This window comes from Rhinopithecus roxellana, chromosome 18 (assembly GCF_007565055.1).
Source record: "Rhinopithecus roxellana isolate Shanxi Qingling chromosome 18, ASM756505v1, whole genome shotgun sequence".
NCBI classification, from domain to species: domain Eukaryota; kingdom Metazoa; phylum Chordata; class Mammalia; order Primates; family Cercopithecidae; genus Rhinopithecus; species Rhinopithecus roxellana.
The window spans coordinates 92,720,393-92,745,770 of record NC_044566.1 but is presented as its reverse complement, the minus strand read 5'-3'; the positions used below and the strand labels follow the sequence as shown (position 1 = coordinate 92,745,770).

The following is a 25,378-nucleotide window of genomic DNA, read 5'->3' as shown; positions in this document are numbered from 1 at the left end:
TGATACTAACATTTAGTTTCTTGCCCTTCCTAAAATTTTAATTAAAAGTTGTAGATGTTTTGAAGTGGACTTAGAACTTCCATGTTTTCATGTCTGCCTGGCTAATTCAGTGATAGTGATAAGACAGGAAACAGTGGGCAGAAGGAGAAAGCAGGGAAAAACTACAGAGAACCTTTAGAACAAACGTATGCGTGTATGGGTATTTATATAGATACACATATACACATTTATATATAAGTCTCTATATATGTGTGTATGGCAAAGTATCCCACAGAAGAAGAAAATGGGGCATTTACATTTTCTAGTCAGAGTTGGTTACTATGTGCTGGACTTTTAGCAACAATAGAGAATATCCCAAATCCTCTAGACAAGGGATCCCCTTCAAACTCAGAAATGTACTTAAACCTAAATATTGCAGTTTTCTGTGATGCATATAATCTATTACATTTCTTTTTTGGTAAGGAATTGACAGCTTGGACACCATAATTTTGTTTTTTATGCTTAGACCAGATAGGAACACAATTTAAAAAATTGTCATACGTTGCTTTTAGCAATTATTTAGTTGCAGCCTTCATTTTACATGTGAGGAAACTAGAGCTCTGAGATATCCTTAAAGCTAAATGACCAATAAGATAATAATGCCAGGAATTGAACCTAGGCTTATTCAACTCCTGTTTGAGTAGTCGTTGAGTTATACTGAGATTCAAATTCATAAATCACAGATGTTTTCAATCAGGGTTTGCTACTTGTTGTTATATTGCCTCTAAATATTTTAGAAACACACTCCTATATTTGCCATTCTTAATGTCTCCCTCTTATTTTATTTTCTCGTTATTTTCATGTCATTTGTTCTTTGAATGGTTACTGTCTCTCATTCTTCTTCAGATTGCTGTATTTCTCATTCTCCATTTTCCCCCCAGATCAGGTCTTAGATATATTAAACTGTATCATCTTTGACTGTTTGATATATGTGCCCTAGAGACCGCGGGAAGTGGTAACTACAGTTAATCCAGGATCCTCTCCATATGTTTGGGGCCAGGTCATTTTGCTCCTTTGGGGTTCCCCATCTGCTTCCCATCTGTCCAGCTGTCCTAGGCACTATTCATAGGCAAGCACCTATTTTTATGACTGCATTAACATTTTCTATTGTATATGTTTATTATCCCACATTTGTGTGGATGTAAACTAAGTTTTACTAGAGATTCTTAGAGTTAAACTTTGAAACAATTGCTTCTAAAATAAAAAAATAAGATACATGGGAAATTATTCTTGTCATTTCTTTAGATGTGAATGTTGAAAAGCTGTTTCTCTTGATTCTGAAAAATAAATGGAATATGAGGGAGAAGATATTTTAAGAACTATAATTTCATTTGGCCTATAATGAACATTTTGGGCTTTTTTCTCTGATACTTTCCTATACTTCAACCTCAGGCCTCATCAAAAGAAATTGTCAGATTTATCTCTTTCTTTTAAGAAGTTACAGATCTTCTGGTAAAAATTTCATTCAACACAGAAAGTATATAATTGATTATACTTCTGTTTTTTCCGTTGAATTTAGTCAAGTATGTCTACACTTTTAAGAATACTACTATGATATTTGGACTGAATTCAATCATTAATTCAACAAATAATTGGTGTAGGCTGTAGAAGAAAATCAAAGATGGGTATATTTTACCTGCTCTTAATGAGCTGACATCATGAGAGAAATAGTCATGTAAAGTACCAAGTGTAGTAGAGGACAGGATAAGGTAAGTGCCTGGTAAAGATGTAAGCAAAGTATCTTGATAGAATAGCAAAAACAAAAACAAAAACAAAAAACGAAAACAAAACAAAACAAAAACCACCCAAAACCCAGTTCCATTTGAGGGAATCAAGAATGACTTTAAGGATGAGGTAGCATTTAGACTATTGGAATACCTCTCCACGGACTCTCTCTATGGGAGCTGGGCTGCACTTGTGGGAGCCACGTGTGCACATCTTCATAAGCCAATCCCCTTTGAAGTTGGTGGTTTGAAATCAGCCATGAAGAAAGTATTTACTATAAGGAAATTGGTTGTACCCTGTGGCTTTTCTCCTTCCCACACACCTCAGTTGTTTGTTAAGCATTTACCAGCAAACCACTGCCTGACTCTTTGGCCTGCATATTGAGCAGAGTCCCTGGTGTAAAAAGGAAAAGGATTACTCATCTAGGGAGGAAGACCTAGAAGACTCACTAAGGACAGGTGGTGCTCAGTTTTAGAGCTGCTGTTGTAGGAGGCAGATGACTGTGCTTACTGAAAAACAAGAAGAACACTTAAAAATACTGAATTAGAGGAGAAAGACATAATGAACTAAAAATCTGTGATTTTTCTAAATAAAACAATTCAGCAGTCAGTGTGAAAGGTAGGATGGTCACTACTAAGATCCAAATTAGTGACTCAAAGGAATAAATAGAAGTATCTCAAAATATGTAGCAAAAAGGTAAAGAGAATGAAATCATATAGAAAATGATAAGAGATATGGAGGGAAGATCCAAAAGATTTTACACATAAATGCATACTAGGAGTTCCATGAAAAGAAAAATGGGAATGAAGGATATATTTAAAGAAATAATAGAGAATGTTTTCTCACTGTTCTTAAGAAAGTGTTAGGTACTCTTGGAAAGAGCCACTGAGATTCAGACAGGATTAATTTAAAAAGTAACTCCACTAGGCATATAAAAAACAAATACTTTTTTAAAGCTTCTAGCAGAAAAGAAAGAAGATGCGAGGAATGTACAGTGAGATTATGTTCGTACTCTATAAACTGGAAGTTAGAAATCTTAGAATAGTGTCTGCTACATAGGAAGGAATTTGACTCAAGAGTACTATACCCAGCTAAGATATCGTCATCAATATAAACAAAGTTGTTTTCAGTTAAATAAGAATTCAGAACTATTTTACCATATATATTCCTTTTGAGGAAATTGCTAAAGAAAATACTTTAACCAGTTTTGAGGTAAGATGATAGCTTAAAAATATACACTTTTTTTTGCCCTATCCCCAAATCCACTGACTTGAGTTTTTTAAAGACACAAGCCCACTAGGAAAAAGAAAGGAAATAGCATTTGGTAAAATGAAAAGCTGAAAGATGATTCTTAACTGGCTTAGTAACCTAAGAAAGTTTAATCCTCAGCTGACAATGGAGAAACTGAGAAGTAGCTCATTATCACTGCAGAACCCTTCAGAAGTCTCAATAATTATTAGCTCCAGGTACCGTGGGAAATTCCTAAAGGAGCACTACTGGCCTAAAATCTCTGTAAAATTTTCTCCATATCACTTCCTTCACTCTTCAGAGTAAGGCGACTCTCTCTCCCTCATCCTGGTTAAAGCTTTCAGATTCTTTTCTGCAGAGGATAAAAACCAGGGGGCACCAGGCACAGGGGGACAAAGAATTGAGGGAACAGGGACATACTAAATGTGACACTCCCTGCCCCAGCCTTCATTCCTCAGTTGGTTCCCAGGATACTGGCAGACATACAGGTACACACAGACATGAGAGTAGAAGATCCTTGAAAAATCTCACCCCAGTGATATTACTTAAAGATTCCCCAATAAAATAGTCCAGCCACATTACCCTACAGACAAAGCTGCCAATGGTCAACAAAGCCATAGCCCACAAAGAGAGAACGGGCCTGGCTGAGAATCAGGACCTCTATCCGCATTATATAATACAACACTATGGCCAGGCGCGGTGGCTCATGCCTGTAATCCCAGCACTTTGGGAGGCCACCGATCACCTGAGGTCGGGAATTCGAGACCAGACTGACTAACCTGGAGAAACCCCGTCTCTACTAAAAATACAAAATCAGCCGGGCGTAGTGGCATGTGCATGTAATCCCAGCTATTCGGGAGGTTGAGGCAGGAGAATCGCTTGAACCCAGGAGGTAAAGGTTGTGGTGAGCCGAGATCGCGCCACTGCACCCCAGCCTGGGCAACAAGAGCAAAACTGTCTCAAAAAACAAAAACAAACACACAGAAAAACCAGAAAACACTACATTTAGTGGGAACCAATGCATAGCTGTTAAAATAAATGGTAGACCTAAAACCACTTGGGAAATACGCAGGTCAGGCTTCTTGAAAACTGCATCATGCCAATGAGGGTGGCCAATAGCATCAGGGTCATAGTGGCATGTCACAAAGCTTGTGGGTGCTGCTACATGGTTTTGAACTCCAGTAATTCGTGGCTTAATGAACAAGGAGAGGAGATAATAAACATATAGGGGTTGGGACTTGTACTTGAAATTACCTCCCCAGAAGTTTAAGAAGGTAATAGTTGTGAGGAGGAAGTTTTTCTCCTTTTAATCACAAATACTTATAGAGCCTGTTGGATCAAAGGTTGTGCTCTAGGCTCTGGGAATACAGAAGTAAACTTGTCAAAAAGCCTAAGGCTTTTAAAACCAAGAGCTGCAGCTTTTTCCAGACATGTCTTCACTGAAGAGCCCATTGTGCCCAGCCTCGCTGACAGCGCAGTAGAGGCTCTAAGCTTGAATGCTGTGAACGTTCCAAGGCTGAGTTTAAGAAAGCCTTAGAACTCCATCTAGACCTGTAACAAGTACAAGTGACTTGCTCCTCTGAAGAGTGCTTGAGGCTGCATGTGTCCCGCATGTGAGGCTGGAGCTCTCAGTCCTTCTGCCTCCTCAACACCTGTATTCCACACGTACCCAGCAGCATCCTCTCAGTCTTCTCCATCAGGTTTGGGGGAGAGGGGAAACCAAGTGTCGGATTACAGCAGTCTTGGTTTATGTTCACACTCGCTGAAAGGGGTAGGAAGAATTGGAGAGCTTTTTAAATACATACTGTGCCCCCAAGTTGCAGGTGCGTAGGATTCTTCAGTAAACAGAAAAAGGAGCTGCCCTCATGGGACTTAACATTCCAGCAGGTTAGCAGGCAGCATGCATTCCCAGCTCCCCTCGTGGCAGCCAGGCAGGGTTTACAGATTAGAAGCTACTCAGAAAAGGGAATGAGGTACATTCGCCTTAGCTTACTAGCCCAGAATGCAGTGTCGGTGTGTCTGACTCAACACCAAACTGGTCCACCACCCCCAGAGGGCAAACAGTGGAGACCATTCAAAGGGAGCTCAAGGTCAGAGCCAGGGAAGACATGCCTTACTTAGTATCAGGCTGCAGGGGACCTTGCAGAGATCGAGGCCACTCTGGTCTATGATCAGGAGTAGCATTATGCTAGAATCGTTATAAGAATAGGTCAGTTATGATCAGACTTCTTATACAGAGCCTGTTGGAACTGAGTCTCTGTTTTGAAGTGGAATAGCAATAAAATGCTTGAAGTTGATGTGCATCATATCAATTTGCCCGGGAGATGTGATGAATGATGGTCCATTTTATTTGGGAGACCGCTCTTGATATTGCCTGAATCTGGGCACTAATAGTTGGTTAGACCAGAGGAAATACTGATTGAGCATCTTGCAGTGAATGGGTTCCCCTAATGCACTGCCTCTTCCCTTGCTGATGGTATATACTGTGCATATGTGTCTAAAGAACTGACTTGTAAAGGACTTTGATTGTGAACCACCATGAGAAATACATTTTACATCCTGCCATAGTATACACGCATATAAACACACACAACATTGTCATGTAAAATACCGTGTTTAAAGTGCTCTGATAATTTGTCTTGCTGTACATGACACATTAAGCTGGCTTCATGAACTACTAAACAGTTTCTTTACACAGTTCGATCAATATCAGTCCAGAACAGTTGTATTCAAAGTGAGATCTGCTGACTGGTAGCATCAGCATCACCCTGGAGCTTGTTAGAAATGCAGATTATTACCCCTTGCCCTCATACCTTTTACCAGTCAGTCCGCTGGTGAAGCACACACAGCACCTTTAATCCAGGTGATTCTGATGTTTGGTGAAGTTTGAGAAGCACTGGTTCTTTTTACACTCCAGAGAGCTTTTGTGATTATATGTATTGATATTTACCACATTATAAATTAAAACTGAGGAGCTTGAAAATATCTACTCATTTGTTCTGGAAGTCATAGTAATAAATCCATTCCGTGTTGACATGAGAGCAGTGATGTCATCACATCACACAATGTGTGTCCCTTGGATCTGGGAACCTCTGCGGTATACTCTTGAGAAAACTAGAGTTAAAAAAGCAAATACATTTTAGTAGTTGTATGAAAATCGTTTGACCTTGGAAGGACTCCTGGGGACTCCCAGTTGTTGGCAGGTCACGCTATGAGAACTGTTCTTCTCAACTATGTGTTTTGACAAGACTGAGACCAAATTTTTGTAATACTTCTCATATAGAATAATTATGTAATCATATGGAATGTTTTCATCACTGCTTAGGTGTCTGGGTAAAATGAGGAACTTTCCAATGCCCATAAGAGTATGGTTTATTAGGCCGTCGTGAGGATCTAGTATTGAATTCCCAGAACCAGTTGGTAAATCCCGTATTTGTATTATGTTTTATGTAATGTCTAGGTTTGTCTCAAAGAGGGTGGCTTACCTGTGCTCTCCTTGCCCTTCAGGGAGCAGATAGATTACTTCCCTGTGGAAAATTGTGCTGTAGATATTGAACGCATTTGTATCTTAATTTTCAATGTTTTTAGTCTTACTTGTATTTTGAGTGATTTTTAGACATAATGTTTAAATTACTTCATTTCTTTCAAATAAGTTTAGGCAACTAGTTTTTTTTTTCTTTTTTTCGAATCATACATTTGTTTCTTGGTATCTGTGGGTGATTGGTTCTAGGACCCTTTCAGATACAGAAATCCACAGAAGCTCAAGTCCCTGGTGTTGTATTTACATATAACCTACACATGTCCTCCCTGTACTTTAAATCATCTCTAGATTACGTATAATGCTTATACAATGTAAATGCTACATAAATCATCGTTATACTGCATTGCTTTGGGAAAAATGACAAGAAAAAAAAGCCTGTACATGTTCAATACAGACAACAATACATTTTTTTTCCCTCAAATATATTCAACCTGCAGTTGTTTGAATCCATGGAGGGTTGACTGTAAAAGTAGCACCTTATGGCTGACGAGCCAGCATTCAAGTTGCTCATACTGTCCTATTTAATACTCTACTATCTGTATGTAGTACTGTGGTAAATAGTTTTAGATTTGTGATGAGGTTACAGAGCTGTCAAGGGACGTTTTAACCTGTAGACCGTGGAGTATTAGAATCCTACCTTGACTCACAACCTTCTTGAAGAATTATGCAAATTCTTCAATCAGTCACTCACCCCAGGCCTTCGCGGCCTGCCGACTGTTCCAGGTTCAGCTGTGTAGTGGTAGGAAGATAGTATGAGTGAGAGGAGGAGAGAGATTGGTTGTTTGATTGGGATTCATGCAGAGAGGCAGAAGAATCACGGTGTGATATTCTTTGGATCTTCGCACTAGAAAGCATTGCCTTGTCTGTGTCCTTGACCAGCCGCTCTCCTTTTCTCCAGGGACTGGGGTGTCTTGCACGCTATCCTCACTTTCCTCAGCAGGGAAGCTGGGCTGGGAAGGTACAGAGAGAAGCAGATGTGAGGAGCTTATGCTTTTCCTGGAGAGCTCTGTGTGGATTTTTTTTTAAATTGTTTTTGTTCTGTGCATCTGTTTAATATCTTCTTTCCCAAATTAAACTTCTTTTCCAATATAAACTTCCCGTGGGCAGGATTTTGTTGTCTTATTTGAATGGTCTTGCTCCCTCAACGTCTGCACACCCCAGTGCCTAGTACAATCCTAGCTGCATAATAGATGCCCTATAAAATACTTGTTTGAATGACTAGTAATTCCATAGGAGAGAAGCACAGATGTTAACATATATGATTGACTGATTGATTGGTTGATTGATTTCCCTCAGGACACATGCTAACCAAGAGCGAGAAGAACCAGTTATTGGCAATAGCATCGTCATTGTTTGTGGCTTTCCAGTTAAGAGCACAACATTTTCAAGAAAATTCAAGGTATGGTAATCATTTAAAACAGAATAAATGAGCAGAACAATATTGATAATCCAGTCTACATAGGAAATAACTAGTAAAAGATGTGGCTGATCTCAGTTCTAGAGATCTTATGGGTCTTTGGAGAAGTATAATAAAGTCACACTGTATAGATATGATATTGCTTACATTTTGTTTAAACAAGTTTTTTAAGTTCAGAAAGGATAAAAGGATCTTGGCCCTTTTAATTTGAACCTAAGAAGATATTCTGAAATCTGATGGGAAATCCATTCGAGTAGTTAGTGTTTATGATTTCTGTTTTATTTATTTATCTTGAAAAACGTTTGGAGAAGTATATTAAAAGTAGAAATGAATGTGGGCAGTTAAAAAAATATATATCAGAAACTAGTGAAGACACAAGAAGGAATTAACACCAGGTTGAGTTAGTCATTTGTGAGGCGCAAGTGTGCCTTTTAGCTTCCTAGTGACCCAGGTAAAAGGGGAACATGCTTTATATCAGGATAAATAGAAAGAAAACCTCAATGTCATTGGTGCTTCTAGAGAGAGGATTATTTATTATGAATGTGTGTTTACTTGCTGGAACAATCCTTTTAAAGGAATCATGCTGTTAATAAATTGTTACTTCAATTTCTTTTCCTTTTTACTTTTTCACAAGAGGAAGAACAAAGATTAAAAAAAAGTAAAAAAAAAGATGGAAGGTGACCAACTAGCTTTGAAAAGCACAAATCAGAAACTGAAATTACCCCTGAAGAATTAGGCAGAGGAGAAACTAAATTGGATTTAGGCTGTATCTTAGTGGCTAATGCGGTTTTATTCCAAAAATCTCAGTGTAGTTGGTACTCTTCACTTGTTCTCTTTACCTAGAAAGAATAGGAAGCTTACGGTGCATCTTTGTAAAAGTTATGATTTGGTAGCTACCAGGGAGAGATGAAGGGATATAGAATATCAGTAAATGAATGACTGGACGGAGGAGGAAAATCGTCAATAGAATCATGAATCTGCTTGTGCATCTGTTTAATATCTTCTTTCCCAAATTAAACTTCTTTCCCAATATAAACTTCCCGCGAGCAGGATTTTGTTGTCTTATTTGAATGGTCTTGCTCCCCCAATGTCCGCACACCCCAGTGCTTGTTGTTTGGTTGTTTTTTCTCCCTATAGTTGTGCTGTCTAGTATGGGAGGCACTAGCCATGTATGGCAATTAAGATTAAAGTGAATGGAAGAACCCTTTTCAAAGTCACCTGAAATGTGGCTACATTTCAGCTGTTCCGTAGCCACACGTGCTTAGCAGCAACTGCTCAACTCAGAGAGCCTTTCCACCATGGCAGGTGTATTTCCATCAAGTTCTGTTGGACAGCGTTTGTCTGGAGGGATGTGTGTGTAGGAGAGAATGTTGCTTTTGTTTTAAAACCTGAATGCCATATTTCTTATTATTCTTTTGATAAATGCAGTATTCATATCCTAATTACCTTCAGATGTTATTTGGACCTTGATTATTTCAGAAGTTCTGAGTGTAGCTAAATATGACTGGTTTGATTTTTAAGAAATGTATGCAAGTTATTTTCAGAGAGTGCTGCCTTACTGTGTGGAAGAATCTGAAAAGGGCTTAAAAAGATGGAGAATAAAAATTACCTGTAATCCCATAATTATTCAATAATTACTTTTAATGTTTTGGTAGAATCCCTTCAAAGTATATGTATATGTATATATGTGTGTGTATATATGTATTTTTATATACATACATGTAGCATTTATACTTTGCATAGAGTCATCCTGGGAATATGGTTTGAATTACTTGTGCAAGATAAACAGCAGTATATTAATCACCCATGCACTCATTATCTAGCTTCAACAACCATAAAAAACTACCTTCCTTGTTTCATCTTTACCTCTACCCACTCCACACTTTCCCCATTTGTTAATTTTTTAAGGTAAAATGTACAAACACACATATATACACTTCTTACCTGTACAGTTTTTGTTTTTATTTTTTGAAACAGAGTCTTGCTGTGTTGCCCAGGCTGGAGTGCAGTGGTGCAATCTCGGCTCACTGCAGCCTTCATCTCCCGGGTTCAAGCGATTCTCCTGCCTCAGCCTCCCGAGTAGATTGGGACTACAGGCATACACCACCACATCTGGCTAATGTTTTTTTGTAGTTTTAGTAGAGATGGGGTTTTACCATGTTGTATGGGCTAGTCTCAAACTCCTGGGCTCATGTAATCCAGTTTGCCAGCCTTGGCCTCCCAAAGTGCTGGGATTACAGACCTGAGCTAGGCGAAACCTCGTCTCTACTATAAGTACAAAAATTAGCCAGGCGTGGTGGCGGGTGCCTGTAATCCCAGCTACTAGGGAGGCTGAGGGAGGAGAATTGCTTGAACCCAGGAGGTGGAGGTTGCAGTGAGCCAAGAACGTGCCACTGCACTCCAGCCCTGGGCAACAAAAGCGTGACTCCGTCTCAAACAAACAAACAAAAATAAGCTAAACAATCTAATAAAAAACGGGCAATAGGTTTGACATAGACTTTTTATCAGAGAAGATAAATGAATGGCACGTAAGTTCATGATAAAATGCTCAGCATCATCAGTTAGTGGAGAAACAAAATCACATATTTATATCACTGCACACCCACTAGAATAATATGCATCAAGTAATGAGTGGATAAATAAAAAGTGGCATATCCATACCACGAGCTTATTCAGCAGTAACAAAGAATAAACAGCTACATTCACTTATGTGTGTAAATCTCAGAAATAACATGTGAAGAGACAGAAACTAGATAAAGAAGACTACGTCATGTATGACTTCGTTTATTTGAAATTTCTAGGAAAGGCAAAAGTATAAAGAACAAAAGAAAGATCAGTGGTGGTCTGGGTATGGGAGCAAGATTGACTGCACATGAGTTTTATTGTTCTAAAACTGGATTGTGGTGATGGATGTACAACTATATAAATGTATTACAATCTCACTTGATCTTAGCCAAAAGGCCGAGAAGTGATATAAATGTATTACAATCTCATCAGACTGTACAATTAAAATGTATAGATGTTATTGGCCAGGTGCAGTGGCTCACGCCTGTAGTCCCAACTTTGGGAGGTCAAGGCGGGCTGATCGCATGAGACCAGGAGTTCGAGACCAACCTGGCCAACATGGCGAAACCCTGTCTGTACTGAAAATACAAAAATTAGCCAGGCGTGGTGGTGCATGCCTGTAGTCCCAGCTACTCGGGAGGCTGAGGCAAGAGAATTGCTTGAGCCTGGGAGGCATAGGTTGCAGTGAGCTGAGATCACGCCACTGCACTCCAGCCCAGGTAACAGAGTGAGACCCTGTCTCGAAGTAATAAAATAAAAAGTAAAATGTATAGATGTTATACATGTAAATTATATCTTAATGCAACTTAAAAAAAACTGTACATGTAGGTACCAACAAAGGGCTTGAAAGAGGTGGGGAGTATTATGAGAAGTGTTAAGATGATGGAAGATACATGTAAAAATAAATTGTATTTGAAACTTGAGTAGAAACAGATACTAAGGAGTCAGGTTACTGACATGGAAGACTTGGTGGATGGTGGTAATGACAACAGTGCAAGAGCAGCTTTGAAAGGAAAATATGAGAAGTTCCATTTAGGGAGTTGAGTTTGAGATCCTTGACAACCATAATTGTAGTTCCTAAGGACTTAGCAATATGATATATCCCTATCCCTTTGACTGTTTCTTCTTTAATAATAATATTTATGCCCCTTTGAGCCCATTAGGAAATGCTTGGGGCATGCTTTTGTACTCATTAATTCAATGATTTTTTTCGTAATAATCAAATGCACACAGTTTTAGACTTCAACTGTGTTCCTTAAAGTGTACTCCATAGAGCACTAGTTTGGGGGAGGTATTAAAAGGCATTACTTAAGAAAATGTTTCTGTGTTTAAATAAATGTGGAAAATCCCTTGTTAAGTTGGAAACCTCTTAGAGACTGTCATACAGGCACACCTCATTTCATTGTCCTTTGCTTTATTGCACTTTTCAGATATTGCATTTTTTTACAGATTGAAGGTTTATGGCAAGCCTGCATTGAGCAAGTCTTTTTGTGCTGTTTTTCCAACAGCATGTATTCACTGTCTCTTTGGCACATGTTGGTAATTTTCATAACATTTCAGACTTCGTCATTATTATCATATCTGTTTTGGTGATCTGGGATTAGTGATCTTTGATGTTCCAATTGTAATTGTTTTGGGGTGCCACAAACCATGCACATGTAAGATGGTGAACTTAATTGATAAATATGTGTGTTCTGATTCACTGACCCAGCCATTCCCAGTGTCTCTCACTCTCCTTGGGTCTCCCTATTCCCTGAGATACAGTAATATTGAAGTTAGGCTAATTAATAACAAAGCAGTGGCCTTTAAGTGTTCAAGTGAAAGGAATAAGTAGCACATCTTTCACTTTAAATCAAAAGGTAGAAAGGATTAAGCTTAGTGAGGAAGGCATGTTGAAACCCGAGGCAGGCTAGGCCTCTTGTGCCAAATGGTTAGCCAAGTTGCGAATGCAAAGGAAAAGTTCTTGAAGGAAATTAAAAGTGCTATTCCAGTGAACACATAAATGATAAGAAAGTGAAACAGCCTTATTGCTGATATGGAGAAAGTTTTATAGGTCTGGAGAGAAGATCAGACCAGCCACAAAATTAACTTAAGTGAAAGCCTAATCTAGAGCAAGGCCCTAACTCTCTTCAATTCTGTGAAGGCTGAGAGAGGTGAGGAAGCTGCAGAAGAATAGCTTAAAGCTATCAGAGTGTGGTTCATGAAATTTAAGGAAAGAAGCTGTCTCCATAACATAAAAGTGGAGGGGAAGCTGCAAGTGCTGATGTAGAAGCTGCAGTAATTTATCTAGAAGATCTTACTAGGATCATCGATGAAGGTGGCTACACTGAACAGCAGATTTTCAACATAGATAAGACAGCCGACTATTGAAAGAAGATGCCATCTTGGACTTTCATAGCTAGAGAGGAAAAGTCAATTCCTGGCTTCAGAGCTTCAAAGGACTGATGGTAGGGGCTAATGCAACTGATGACTTGAAGTAGAAGCCAGTGCACATTTACCATTCCATAATCCCTAGGGTCTTTAAGAATTATACTAAATCTGCTCTGCCTGTGCTCTAGAAATGGAACAACAAAGCCTGGATGACAAAATGTACACTTACAGCATTATTTACTGATTATTTTGACCCCACTGTTGAGACCTACTCTCAAAACAAAAAATGTTTTTTTTCGAATGATTGCTGCTCATTGACAGTGTACCTGGTCACCCAAGAGCTCTGATGGAGAAGCACAAGGAGATTAATGTTGTTTTCACGCCTGCTAACACAATGTCCATTCTGTAGCTCATGGATCAGGGAGTCATTTTGATTTTCAAGTCTTATTATTTAAGAAATACATTTCACAAGGCGATAGCTGCCATAAAGAGTGATTCCTTTGATGGATCTGGACAAAGCAAATTGAAAACTTTCTGGGAAGGATTCACCATTCTAGATCCCCTTAAGAACACTTGGCCGGGCGCGGTGGCTCAAGCCTGTAATCCCAGCACTTTGGGAGGCTGAGACGGGCGGATCACGAGGTCAGGAGATCGAGACCATCCTGGCTAACATGGTGAAACCCTGCCTCTACTAAAAATACAAAAAAACTAGCCGGGCGACGTGGCGGGCACCTGTAGTCCCAGCTACTCGGGAGGCTGAGGCAGGAGAATGGTGTGAACCCGGGAGGCGGAGCTTGCAGTGAGCTGAGATCCAGCCACTGCATTCCAGCCTGGGTGGCAGAGCGAAACTCCGTCTCAAAAAAAAAAAAAAAAAAAAAAAAGAACACTTGTGCTTCAGTGGGCAAAATAAAAGATCAACATTAACAGGAGTTTGGAAGAACTGGCTTTGAGGTGTTCAAGAAGTCATTGAAGGAAATACCTACAGATGGGATGGAAATAGCAAGAAAACTAGAAGTAGAATCTGAAGATGTGGCTGAATTGCTGCAATCTCATGGTAGAACTTGAGTGGATGAGAGTTGCTTCTAATGGATGAGCAAAGAAATTTTGCTTAAAAAGCAAAGTTTTTAAGATGGACTACTTCTGGTGAAGATGCTGTGAACATTGTTGAAAAGGATTTTAGAATATTACATTAACTCAGTTGCTGAAGCAGCTTAGAGGATTGACTCTAATTTTGAAAGAAGTTCTACTGTGGGAAAAATGGTATCAACAGCATAACATGCTACAGGGAAACCTTTCATGAGAGGAAGAATCCATTGGTTTGGCAAACTTTATTGTTGTCTTATTTTAAGAAACTGCCACAGCCTCCCCAGCCTTCAGCATCCATCAGCCTGATCAGTCAGCAGCCACCCTCTACCAGCAAAAAGATTGTGACTCATTAAAGGCTTAGATGATGGTTAGCATGTTTTAGTAATAAAGTACTTTTTTTTTTTTTGAGACAGAGTGTCGCTCTGTCACCCAGGCTGGAGTACAGTGGTGTGATCTCGGCTAACTGCAACCTCCACCTCTCAGGTTCAAGCAGTTCTCCTGCCTCAGCCTCACAAGTAGCTGGGACTACAGGCACGTGCCACCACACCCGGCTAATTTTTTTGTATTTTTAGTAGAGACGGGGTTTCACCATGTTAGCCAGGATGGTCTCGATCTCCTGACCTTGTGATCTGCCTGCCTTGACCATCCAAAGCGCTGGGTTTACAGGTGTGAGCCACCATGCCCGGCCTAAAGTACTTTTTAATTAAAGTTTGTACATTGGTTTTAAGAGCTATTGCATGCTTACTAGACTACAATACAGTGTAAACATAGCTTTTATACACATTGGAAAACTAACAAATTCATGTGACTTGCTTTATTGAAATATTTGCTTCATTGCAGTGGAACTGATCTCACAGTGTGTCCAAGGTATTCCTATATACTAAAATGCATTCTTAAACTCTTTAAGAGCAGGATATAGTTGGACTCTTACCTAAACTCTTTTTTTCTTGTGAAAACCATTTTCCTAAAAGCTCTTTGAAAAATTAATATTCCAATGAATGGTTTTGGGAAACACAGAGTACTTTATATTATGATTTATAGTGTTTTAGATAGTTCAAACACTAACATTCCTTAGAGATTGTTGAACTATTTAGGGCAGTTGCTTTATAAAGCAGAGGTTAAGAAGCAATCTTACTTTATAGTCTTCTGCTAATTTCTAGCTAAAATTGTAAATGTGATAATTGCTACATTAAAAAATTTAAGTATCTTATTTTTGAACTCATTATCTTTTATAAATTAGAAACAAAATATGTATTTATGAACTAGGTAGACTGCAAGTTCACTTATCCAGATAATTGCACATTTATTTCCTATACAGCAGAAATTGTTCATTTTTGGTGAGTTTATTTTCTGTTAAAAAAAGGTACTATCACTTATATAGTATTATCAGTTTATTGTAAAATTGCTACAACCTGTAACAGCAGAGAGCTGTAACATTTAGCAAATATACTGTGCTTCTTCACAAAGCGTAATCTTGTTTAGCTAAGTGAAGCTGTGTTTCTGACTTGCTTTCTGAGGAGGTCCCTGACACCTACATCATGAAAGCTGATGTAGGGTGTTTGAACCTTCGCATTTTGGCTTTAGAGTCATGTTTTCACAATCGGCTTGGGAATGGAGTCTAAGAGTCACCCTCCAGGTGTGGCTCTGTGTTGCTTTGTCATGGGTGTGTTTGTGAAATGTTTTTCCTTCCAAACCAGTAGCCCACAGCCCTTCCTTTGTGTTGCTTGTTTTGGCTGGTGATCTTATTTTTCCAATTTCTCTATGGGCTTCACTCTTTCATCATTTATGACTTGGAAAAACACATTAATAATACATACCCCTAGTATTTGGATAGTAAAACGATAGTGGTACATTTTAGAAAAAAAGAAAAGTTAATGTCAGAAATAATAGCAATTTTTGGGGGGATGAATATAAAATAAATTTGATGAACTCAATTTTTTACTGACTTACCATGAAGGTTTCTTTTTATTTATTCTTAAACACTGATATTGACAGAAATGAATCATTAAAAGCTAGTTATATTAAACAACCACTTTTTTTAAGCTAAAATGATTTTGTTGACATTGTAGTTTGATATAATAATTTGTTTCACTAACTGGTAATGATTGGAAGAAAAAATAGTAAAGATAACGTTTTACTCATTTTTAGTGATCTTTATTTTTGCTCAAAATGTCTGTTTTCCTTAGATCCAGATGTTGTTCTTGGATCTGGATTCAGCTTTCTTGAGAATCAGGATAACTTATACTGGCTCGAGTACTGCCCGTCATCCCAGGCGTCTCAGACAGTAGTGAAGATACTGTTCTGCCCTCCCTCAATTTCTTTACTTCCTCCTTTCTCCAGTGTTATTTCTTCATCCATTCCTTTCTTTTGTCAGGTTTTTGTGGCTGGACAGATTGTCCTTTATCCTTGCTTCTGCTCTATCATTCAGCCTTCCTAACTTCATAGTTATTATCTTTCTGCTGAGTTTCTTGCTTTATCATTGTAATGATCACCATTTCTAGGGCTGAACCAGCCAACTTTCTCGGTAGTAGAATGTCTGGTGACTAAATTGTCTTTCTCTAGTAGAGGGCCGCTTTGCATTCCTGTTACTTTGTGGGTTTTAAGAATCTAGCAGGGGGCATGCCTCAGAGTAAGCCCTGACTCCCTTTTAGAGGTCAATTCTCAGGATTGAGCCCTGCTGAGGTGGATGTGGACAGTATTATCTCTTTTCATATGTTAAATATATTTTAAGATGTTTGAAAAGAAATGTTGACCCTGTGGGTCTTATAAAATCATCTTTTATTGCAGATATATAGTAAATTCATTACATTTTGTTGACCTGTTTTTGTTTTCTTCTTTCTTCCTTCACCCATTTTGCCATTCCAAAGAGGTTATGGAGGATATGTTTAGAATCCTCATTTTTAAGCAAACAATTAGAAAAAAATCTGCAATGTTGATGTCTTTAATCCACTTGGAATTCACTTATGTGGACATTATGCCGTGGGGTTCTTCTTTGTGATTTGGAAAGTTGCTGTGTTTATAAAACATTCTAGTCCACTCCCTGCAAATTAGTATTTGTTTATAATTCCAAGGTTGGCAAGACAGAAATACATGCAAGTTATATATATTCTCTCTCCCTCTCCCCACTGCCTTCCTCATTCACGTGGGTATGCTTGCACACATGAACACGCACCCCTGCTTCTATGTAAATAGGTATGTTGTATTAGTCCATTCTTACATACCTATAAAGGCATACCTGAGACTGGGTAGTTTATAAAGAAAAGAGGTTTAATTGACTCATGGTCCCACATGGCTGGGGAGGCCTCAGGAAACTTACAGTCATGGCAGAAGGTGAAGGAAAAGCAGGCACATCTTCACATGGGTGGCAGGAGAGAGAGAGCACAAAGGGGGAGGTGCTGCCTACTTTCAAACAACTAGATCTTTCTGTGAGAGCTCACTTGCTATCACGAAAACAGCAAGCGGGAAATCTGCCCCCATTATCCAATCACTTCCCACCAGTTTCCTCCCCCAACACTGGGACTTACAATTCAACATGAGATTTGGGTGGGAACGTGGAACCAAACCATATAATATATATAAACATGTAAATACATTTTGTACATTTTGTGATATGGTGGCAAAACTAGAATTTAGAGTTATAAGTCTAGATTTTAGTCATAACTCTACCACTTGTTAGTAATGTGAGCTTAGGTGTGTATTTTACTTTAAGCTTACCTATAAAATGAGAGTAATCTATATTCTGGCTTTTTCATATGAGAATCATTGTTATTGTATAATTATGTTGCAACACCCAGATTCTTTACCTCATTGTTATAAAGAAATAAAAAAGAATCTATAATATATTGTAGTACACAACTAAGTAAATGTATTATGAATAAACCAAAAGGAAACCATCAAGAATAAGACGCCGTATTTTTTACTTCTTTATACAATAGCTATACATATATATGACAAGAAAGAAAAAGTCGGAGTCTAGTTTTCTTCAGTGAAGTAAATAATGAGATGTTTTATGTTATATTCCAGTAAATAGGACACCATTAAAGTTTGTTTTTAATGTTATTTAATAAATGTATTTCTTTGTGGGTTTTTATTTTGCTTTTATGCTTAAAAAGCAATATTTTCTACCTAAGATTTTGTAAATTATTTACTTATATTTTTATTTCTGGTCTTTTAGAAGTTTCCTTTATTACACTGGTATTTCATATTTCAAATTTATTATGTGTGATGATAGGAGATTGAGATCTGATTTTATTTTTTCGTATGGGTAACCAGTAGAATCAGTTCCATTTATTGACTTGCATATCCCTGCTTTTTTTTTTTTTTTTTTTTTAATTAGAGACAGAGTCTTATTATGTTGCCCAGGTGTGAACATAGCTGATTGCAGCCCCAACCTCCTGGGCTCAAGCATTCCTCCCACCTCAGCCTTCTGAGTAGCTGGGACTATAGGTGTGCCCCATTATAGTAACTTTTCTCTTGTTTCTAGAGTGGCAGTTATATTACCTCCTGAGTCACTGGGGATGTTTGGGTATGGATAACAGAAACCCTGATTGAAACCGATACAGTTTTCATCTCATGTAGAATTAAGAGGTTCAGAAGATATGAAGGATGAGGCTTAGTATGTTAGTCTGCTGAATGCAGCTGGAGAGGAGTAAGCAAGCTGTCGAATAGTAGGAAATGGAGTTGCGTCAGATGGGCTACCATCAAGGATTCCTGCTCTTAACTTTGAGTGAAGTGGGGAGCCATTGCAAGGTTTTGAGCAATGAAGAGTATGAGCAACATGTGTATTCACAAGATCTTCCTGGCTGCAGTGTTGCAGTTAGTCAACTGGAGTAAAAGGGGAAGCTGATGCCAGAAAGGGTAGGGTCCTAAGCCTGAGCCCTGAGACTCTTCAATATGAGAAAGCTAGAAAGATGAGGAGGTTTCAACAAAGGAGACTTGAGAAGGAGATAGGTGGAAAACTAGGCCTGGGTGGAGTTCAGGGAGCCAAATGAAGAAAGGGCAGCAGGGAGAAAGGAGTGTTCAACTGCAGTGTGTCAGATGGGATGGAGAATGACCATTGACCTTTGAACAATGTGGACGTCACAGGAGACCTGACTAGAGCAGTTTTAGGGGAGGCACATGGAAAGTGGGGCTTAACTTCGGATTGGTGGGGGTTCAAGAAAGAGTGGGAGGGAGAAACTGGAGATTATAAATCCCAGCATCCCTTTTGAGGACTGACCTTTTTTTGTGTATACACATAGTCTGGTCTTATTTTGATTCTACCAGAAAATGGGCCATTCTTTTAAAAGGATGTCCTTTTAAAAAATGCATTATTACGCTGTCATCAGTTTCCCATGTTAAATATTCTTTGAAAAAGTGGTTTTCAAAGACTATACAATGTTAATATCTTTTAACAATTTAACATATGATGGAAAATCTTTCTCTGATAGAACCGACAAATCCAGAGAATGAATTTACATTAGGTCATGTTATACTCTAGTGGTCACTGACATTGCAGGGTGAGATGTGTACTCCACATCCCTTAAATACCGAAAATGCATACACTGAATTCTGTATGGCCCTTATGGCATTTCCTCTTTTCAGTGATTCAGGTTGGGAAAATTAGAGTCACCTTTGGTTCTTTTGGCTCCCTCATATGACACTGAATTGTTAGAGCAGTTGGCATGGTGCAGTGGATGGGACAAGCGCTAAGCGAGGCGTCAGGAGTCAGGATCTGGACCCAGCCCCACTGCCATGTTTCCAGGTTCCACAGGCCCTTGTGCACAATGATTCAGCTTTTAACTCAGTTTTCTCTTCTGAAAAATGGCAGTGTTGAATTGGATGATTACTGAAGCCTTTTTCAGCTCTGATGCTATTTGAATTGCATGAAGTCACAGGTTTTACTTTCTGGTTTCTTTTTTCTTTTCCTTTCTTTTCTTTTCTTTCTTTCTTTTTTTTTTTTTTTTTTTTTCCGAGGCAGTCTTGCTCTGTCATCCAGGTTGGCATGCAGTGGCGTGATCTTGGCTCAGTACAGCCTCTGCCCCCTGGGCTCAAGCAAATCCCAGGTAGCTGGGATTACAAGCACGCACCACCACGCCTGGCTAATTTTTGTAATTTTAGTAGAGACCGGGTTTTGCCATGTTGGCCAGGCTGGTCTCAAAATCCTGACCTCAGGTCATCCACCTGCTTTGGCCTTCCAAAGTGCTGAGATTACAGACATGAGCCACCGTGCCTGGCCACTTTCTGGTTTCTACTTTATCCTCATAATTTCTCTCTTGGTATTTGAGCAGGGGTTAAAGACTCAGAAAAAGAAACAACTTCACTATGGCCTATAATATTGATGGAAATACTTCAGCCTGAAAAGTTAAAATAAAGCACTCACTTTTGTGGAGGATGACTTTGGCTGCATGGAATCAGTGTACTTTGTGCTCAGGCTTACTAGAACATATCAAGTATCGTGACTGGTTACACAGCCTGGTGTCAGCTTAACTCTTTCAGCCACAGTAGCATAACGGGAAATTACTTTCACTTGGGTTCTCTGTATGTGCAGTCATTGTGTCTGCATTTGTATTGTATTATCTTTCCTCATCTGGCTTCCTGATAAAATGGAGAATTGATTTTTTAGTGATTTCTGCCTAGCAGAGACAATTATCTGTTTATTTTTCTTGGCCTTTCCTGGTTTCGGATACAGAATTTATTCACCTGTTATTAAATTTTTCAATTAGATGATAAAAATTTAAGGTTTTTGAAATATGATCTTAACCACTAAAAGATGAGTGGGGAGAGAAACACAGAAAAAAGTAACCATGTGAAAATAATTCCCAAGGAAAAGCAAATATTGTTGAACAGGTGCATATTGGCTCTTTTGCTAAAATGTCTTCTGAATTAAAAGAACATGTGAAATTATAACACATTTATACATCAATGAAAATAAAACTTATCATAACTCGTTTCATACTCTCAAATAAGCCACTTCACTGTGACAATGAAGGTGATGTGATACCTGACTATACAATAAAAAAATAGCACTTTAAGTATATATTTACAAACGTATGTATACACTCTTTGTCTTTGGAAATATCTACTTTCATTTGAGCAAATAAATCCCCTAAAAGCAATAAGATGAGATAAAACATTAACTCAATCATTATCATTTAGGCTTGCCTCACTTTTTACTATGTCTGTTACGATATTTTCAGTTACTTAATATGACTGTGTTTAAGACGGTTTAGAAATCTATGTGAGATTAAGTACAAGATACTTGGTGGATAAGAAAGCATATTTACATATTTTTGCTAACTATTATATTGTAAAATATTTTTATTTTGATCCTACTGTATGAGCTGAGTGGAAGACAGAATAGCCTGATTATTGCCAGAGAATTTCTCTGTTCCCTGCAATGATTCCAGAAGCTCTTGCACACTTCATCAGTATTATTGTAATTCTTTGGCTGCAGGATATTTGGCAGCTGTTGCACCCCACTGGCAAATCCTATTCATACTTCTTTCCCATTCACCATTGCCATTCGAGAATTGATTTCTCTCTCCTTTACTCTAACCTTTCCCAATTCATTTTGGATTGTTCAATGTGAAACATTTTAATTTCATATCATACAGCTATTCAGCTTACAGTCCCTTTTTTAACCTGTCACCAGGGTAACAGCATAGCATGCTTTCTTTAGGCAATCAAGTTTTTATTTCACATGCTTAATGTTGCATTAAATGTTTGCATTTTGTTTAACCCCCCTTAAATACTTTGAACTCTGGATATGTTTTATAGGATAATGAAATCCTTGATTTTTGAATTGAAACTAAATCAGCACCATCAGTGCATTTATAGTAAAATGTCAGAAGATTAATTTACATAATACAAAGATTATTATTAAAAACCCAAGTTAGCTGATCTGTGTAAGGCAATTTTCTGTAGATAATGGAGGAATATTTGTATATATTAGAATATTTGTGTTCAGCCTTGTTCCAAAAAAGGATTTAAAAGTCATTTAGAGATTGTCAGTGAGATAAGTATAAAACTTAAAACAGGAATAGATTTGGTGCAAATGGGAAAATATATCTTTTGAACCCATTACTTGATTTTTCAGTATAATGCTTTTTTCTCTGTTTGTATATATGAAGATTTGGTTACTTGATTTTTCAGTATAATGCTTTTTTCTATATTTGTATATATGAAGACCATAATGATTTATGCATGTGGCAATGGGTGAAGTAACGAGATGTACTAGAGTGAGATTAGGCATCTTTTCTAGGAGACCAGTGTGGGCATTATGTGCTTTAACATCTCTTCATCAGTTTACTTTAGAACTACCTTTTCCTTAAAATAAATAATTTAATAGTAATAGATTAGTGAAGATAAAAATGCATATGTTTAGATAGTGATTATTTGACTTGAATTGGATAGACCTCAGTTTCCCTTTACGGAGCTACCTAGTCATCTTTTCAGCCTTATCCCCAATAATACGTTCAATTAAATTTGTTCTGTGAATAAATCCTGTGATATTTGGAAAATACTAAGAAATGTGTAAGACAAGGTAGAGCACACACTAGCAAACCATGTTGTTTGAAAGCATTGTTGTTTTAAAGGGTATTGTCAGTGTACTAGCTGTTTCAATGTCCTTATATTCCATTATACAATCACCAAAGCTTTCATGTTAATCTACAGGGTAAACACTGATTTAAGCTACCTGTTCTTTTCTTTTAAACCATCTTTTAATAAGTTCTTTTTTACAGTAAATGTATGTGTGTTTATTATCTTATTCTTGATTTTTGTTTTCTTTGGAAATTCTGGTTTCTTACAGTGTATCAGACTATTTAGAAATGTTGAGTATTCATATGCAACTAGTGGCCCTGAGGGTAGGTAACATTAGTCTAGATGACCAGTGTTCTGATCATCCACAAACATCACCTTCTTTCAGTAAGTTTCTCAATATATATTTTAATGATGATAAATTTTTACCTCCAGAGTTAAAGTTATCAGATCATTCCAAAAATAACAAATAGTACTCCATGTGATAAGCTGCATGTGCTGGCTGGGCGTGGTGGCTCACACCTGTAATCCCAGCACTTTGGGAGGCCGAGGTGGGCGGATCACGAGGTCAAGAGATCGAGACCATCCTAGCTAACACGGTGAAACCCCGTCTCTACTAAAAATACAAAAAAATTAGCCAGACATGGTGGTGGGTGCCTGTAGTCCTAGCTAATTGGGAGGCTGAGACAGGAGAATGGCATGAATCTGGGAGGCGGAGCTTGCTGTGAGCCGAGATCGTGCCATTGCTCTCCAGCCTGAGTGACAGATTGAGACTCTGTCTCAAAATAATAATAATAATAAAAGCATGTGCTTACAATAATAATGAAACAGTCTTTGACCTTTAGGAACTGTAACATCAAATGGGATAGATAGACATGGAGCAGATAGTTAACTATTCTGAAGAATATCAAAGGGGAAAAGTCCGGATTGTTGTCCTGAGGAAGGGGAAGGAATCTCATTTCCAGATTTTCCACATAATTTTATCTAAGATGTCAGTTTTCAACAAAGAGTTATAAGATATGTAATGAAACATGAAAGTGTGGCTCATTCACAGGATAAAAATAAGCCAATAGAAATGTCCAGGGGAGAGCCTAAATTTTGGACTTACTACACAGCAACCTTAAAAAACCTGTTGTAAATACATTCAAGAACTAAAGGAAATGAGGAATGAAGAAATAAAGGACAGTATGGCAATGATGTTTCACTAAACACAGTATCAATAGAGAGAAATGATAAAATTGCAAAAAAAATTTTTTTTTTTTTTTTTTTTTTTTTTGAGATGGAGTCTGGCTCTGTCACCCAGGCTGGAGTAGTGCAGTGGCCGGATCTCCGCTCACTGCAAGCTCCGCCTCCCGGGTTCATGCCATTCTCCTGCCTCAGCCTCCCGAGTAGCTGGGACTACAGGCGCCCGTCACCTCGCCCAGCTAGTTTTTTGTATTTTTTAGTAGAGACGGGGTTTCACCATGTTCGCCAGGATGGTCTCGATCTCCTGACCTCGTGATCCGCCCGTCTCGGCCTCCCAAAGTGCTGGGATTACAGGCTTGAGCCACAGCTCCCAGCCGCAAATAAAAATTTTTGAGATGAGAAGTACAATACCTAAAATGAAAAAATACATTAGATGGACTCAACAGTAGATTTGAGCTAGCAGAAGAAACAATCTGCAGATTTGAAGATAAGTTGATTAAGATCATCCAGTGTGAAGAACAGAAAGAAAAATGGAAAAACACCACCACCAAACCCCAAGAGCCTCAGAGATTTATGGTACACAATCAGTGTACTAACATGCGTGTACTGGGAGTCCCAGAAGAAAAGGAGAAAGAAACAAAAACAGTATCTAAAGAAATAGTGGTCAAAATTCCTTAAATTTCCTGCCCATTCAGGAAGCTTCATAAACTCCAAGTAGAATAAACTCAAAGAAATCCACACCTGCACATATCATAGTCAAACTGTCAAAAACCAAAAAGAATCTCGGAAACAGCAAGAGTAAAATGATTCATCACGTAAAAGGATCCTCCACAAGACTAGGAGCTCACTTTTCATCAGATACCATGAAAGCTAGAAGAGAAAGGGATTTTATACATAAAGTGCTCGGGGAAAAATGCCAACCAAAAGTCTTATGGGTAACAAAACTGCCCTTTCAAATGACATGATAACATTCCCAGGTAAACAAAACCTGAGAGAATTTGTAAGACCTGCACTACAATAAATACAAAAGGAAGTTCTTAAGACTGGAGTGAAAGGATACTGAACAGTAACTTAAATACACATGAAGTTATTAAGAGCACTGGTAGGCTGGGCATGGTGGCTCACGCCTGTTATCCCAGCCCTTTGGGATGCCAAGGTGGGTGGATCATCTGAGGTCAGGAGTTCGAGACCAGCCTGGCAAACATGGTGAAACCCCATCTCTACTAAAAAAACAAAACACACAAAAAAATTAGCCAGGCATGGTAGTGCATCCCTGTAATCCCAGCTACTTGGGAGGCTGAGGCACGAGAATCGCTTAAACCCAGGAGGTAGAGGTTGCAGTGAGCCGAGATCATGCCACTGCACTCCAACCAGGGTGATAGAGCAAGACTGTCTCCACAAAAAAAAAAAAAAAAAAAAAAAAAGCACTGGTTAAGAGAACTACATTGGTAAACACAAAATAAATGTGTTATTTACTTTGTAAGTTTTTTTTCCTTTTCTGATTTAAAAGGTGACTGTGTAATGTAATAATTGTAAATTATTGTGTTGTTGGGCACACCATGTACACAGGGTAATTTGTATGACAATTAGAAGACAAAGGAGGGTGGAGCAAATGAAGCTATGTTGGACGTCATTTTCTATATACTATTCCAATTAAGTTAGCATCAACACAAATGATATTG

At 38.3% G+C, this 25,378-nt stretch overlaps 1 protein-coding gene across 4 annotated transcripts in view; it reads left to right on the top strand.

The window, feature by feature from the left end:
- The window catches only part of PCCA (propionyl-CoA carboxylase subunit alpha), a 450,132-nt gene that overhangs the window by 245,852 nt on the left and 178,902 nt on the right, over positions 1-25,378 (top strand). For all 4 annotated transcript variants that reach the window (XM_030921949.1, XM_030921950.1, XM_010368513.2 and 1 more), the window contains one exon: positions 7,850-7,952. In XM_030921949.1, the coding sequence (XP_030777809.1) occupies positions 7,850-7,952 (103 nt within the window). The remainder of the gene's footprint in view (positions 1-7,849; positions 7,953-25,378) is intronic.